The following is a 2,397-nucleotide window of genomic DNA, read 5'->3' as shown; positions in this document are numbered from 1 at the left end:
AGTCTATTTAAAGTCATAGATCTAATCTCCGGGTGGGAGGTGCAGCCCACAGATAGATTATTTCCCGGGTATTCAAATAGACCGAAAAGCAGTAGCCCGTATCCGTGTAGGGTGATCAGAAAAATGTGACTTAGTTTCGTATGACAGGTGGATCGAATTTGAAATATGGTGACATCCCGAGCTATTCTCTTTACCACTTGATCACAAGCTCCCGGTCCACAAGTATAATTTTTTAATTAATATAATTTTCAAATGATTTTCATAGTAAATTAAGGAAGATAAATTTACAGGTAAAAGAAAGAAGATGGGGTGAGACACACTAATTAAATTTATCTAAGGATTGTGTTCTTTCATATTCGATATTTTTTAAAAAAGGAAACAAAATATCGTCAAATTATATTATGTTTTTTAAATTAAAAGGTAAAAATAAAAAAAAAATAAAAAAAAGTATTAACTACAAATTTTTTTTTTTTAAATCGTCAGCAAAACATTAAACCCTAAATCCTAATCCCTAAACCCTAAATCCTAAACCCTTGGGTAAACCCTAAACTCTAGGATAAATCCTAAACTCTAAATCAAAATCACTAAACACTAAAACACTCAAGGGTTTAGGGTTTAGGGTTTAGGGTTTTAGTGTTTTTTATTTAGAGTTTAGAATTTATCCAAGGGTTTACGGTTTACCCAAGGGTTTAGGGTTTACCCAAAGGTTTAGGGTTTACCCAAGGGTTTAGGGTTTAGGATTTAGGATTTTGATTTAGGGATTAGGATTTAGGGTTTAGTGTTTCGTTGACGACGTTAAAAATATTTTTTTTTTAATTCTTTTTCTAGTACTATCTCTTTTTTTTATTTTTTTATTTTAAAAACATAATATAACTAGCCAATATTTTGTTTCTTTTTTTAAAAGATATCAAATTTGAAATAATGAAATCTTATTGGTTGGTGAAACTAGAGGTTCAACCTAGGGGTTCAGAGTAACTCCACTAATTAACATAGTTTTTAATATTATTTCTTGAAAATGTTGCGGATTATACTCATTAATTGATATGGCCATTTGTATTGTTCATAGGTTACATTTCCTGGAGGTACCACTTTCATTCAAGGATACTATTAACATAGTTTTTTTTTACCAAAAAAAGACGGTTTCCACCTCAGTCCTTTGAAATTTCGTAGCATGTGAGTTTTAGTTTATTTAAAACTACTAAATTAAGACGGCGCATATCTTATAACCAAAATCTACTAAACCTCCTATTCCAATACACCCACCCCCTTATAGAAAAATATTTGGAGTTTGGACGTATTTAAACAAAGGTTTTATTCGTTTCCTTAAAGTACCTATTTCCATCTTTGTTTTTTGTGATATTATATTAGATGAGTTTGTTGTTTTGTAAGAACTGTAAAACCCACCCTTGTTTACATATCTATACAGATCGCCCGTTTTCTTCTTATTATATTTGATAAATGATATCAAATTACATATGAGCGTTTATTCGGTTTGTTTGATAAAAGAAAAATGCACGCTTGTTGCCACTTCTTATGCTTTTGAAAAACACACGTCTTAGCAACGTCAGTTCTTAACTTCCTACGCTATCGTGGAACGATGAAAATGTTATTTGCCACTGAAGCCCATCACGTCTTCTTGAACTACCGAGGGGAGAGCAATTGCGTTACAGCTTTGCTAGTCATCTCGTTGATGCTTTTGAAAGGCATGGTATCAATCTTTTCGTAGACAAATACGAGCAGAGAGGCAAGGATCTCGAGAATCTCTTTGAGAGAATCAAAGAATCGAGGATCGCGCTTGCCATCTTCTCTACCAGGTTTGTATAGTATTTCTTTCACGCTCCCACTTCACTGAACCAAAATTAGTAACAAGAATCGTAATCATTATAGGTACGCAGAGTCGAGCTGGTGTATGGATGAGTTGGTAAAGATGAAGAAACTAGCGGACAAAGGAAAGATCCAAGTCATTCCAATATTTTACAAGGTGAGAGCACGTGACGTGAGGAGAGTCAGGAGACAGACAGGTGAGTTTGGTGATAACTTCTGGAACCTCGCGAAAGCTTCTAGTGGAGATCAGATCAAGAAATGGAAGGAAGCACTGGAGTGTATCTCTGGCAAGATGGGTTTGTCGTTGAAAGATGAGAGGTACTTTCCATTCACATTCGCTCTAATTCCTTCCCTCCACAATATGAAATTATTTTTTATGAATTACTTAAGGTGTACTCTTATCGCAGCTCTGAAGCTGATCTTGTCAAGGAAATTGTTAAGGAGGTTGTGAGAGTTGTAGCAGCAGCTAGACTCAAGGAAGTAGAAACCCGTTTTGAGAAAAAAAGGAGAAATGATTGCAATTGCCCATGTCAGCTTCCCGTTATCAAGAGGATCAAAACCGAAAAGTTGTGA

General features: G+C 34.6%; 1 protein-coding gene across 1 annotated transcript; it reads left to right on the top strand.

Annotated features, from left to right (window-relative positions):
• Window positions 1-1,927: 1,927 nt before the first annotated feature.
• LOC106408118 (disease resistance protein RBA1-like) lies at window positions 1,928-2,397 on the top strand. The gene is made up of 2 exons (XM_048764224.1): window positions 1,928-2,142; window positions 2,232-2,397. Exons 1-2 carry the CDS (start codon window positions 1,928-1,930, stop codon window positions 2,395-2,397), a joined length of 381 nt encoding a protein of 126 aa, XP_048620181.1.

The sequence above is a fragment of the Brassica napus genome, chromosome C7 (genome assembly GCF_020379485.1).
Source record: "Brassica napus cultivar Da-Ae chromosome C7, Da-Ae, whole genome shotgun sequence".
NCBI classification, from domain to species: Eukaryota; Viridiplantae; Streptophyta; class Magnoliopsida; order Brassicales; family Brassicaceae; genus Brassica; species Brassica napus.
This window is presented reverse-complemented; position numbering and strand designations above follow the sequence as displayed.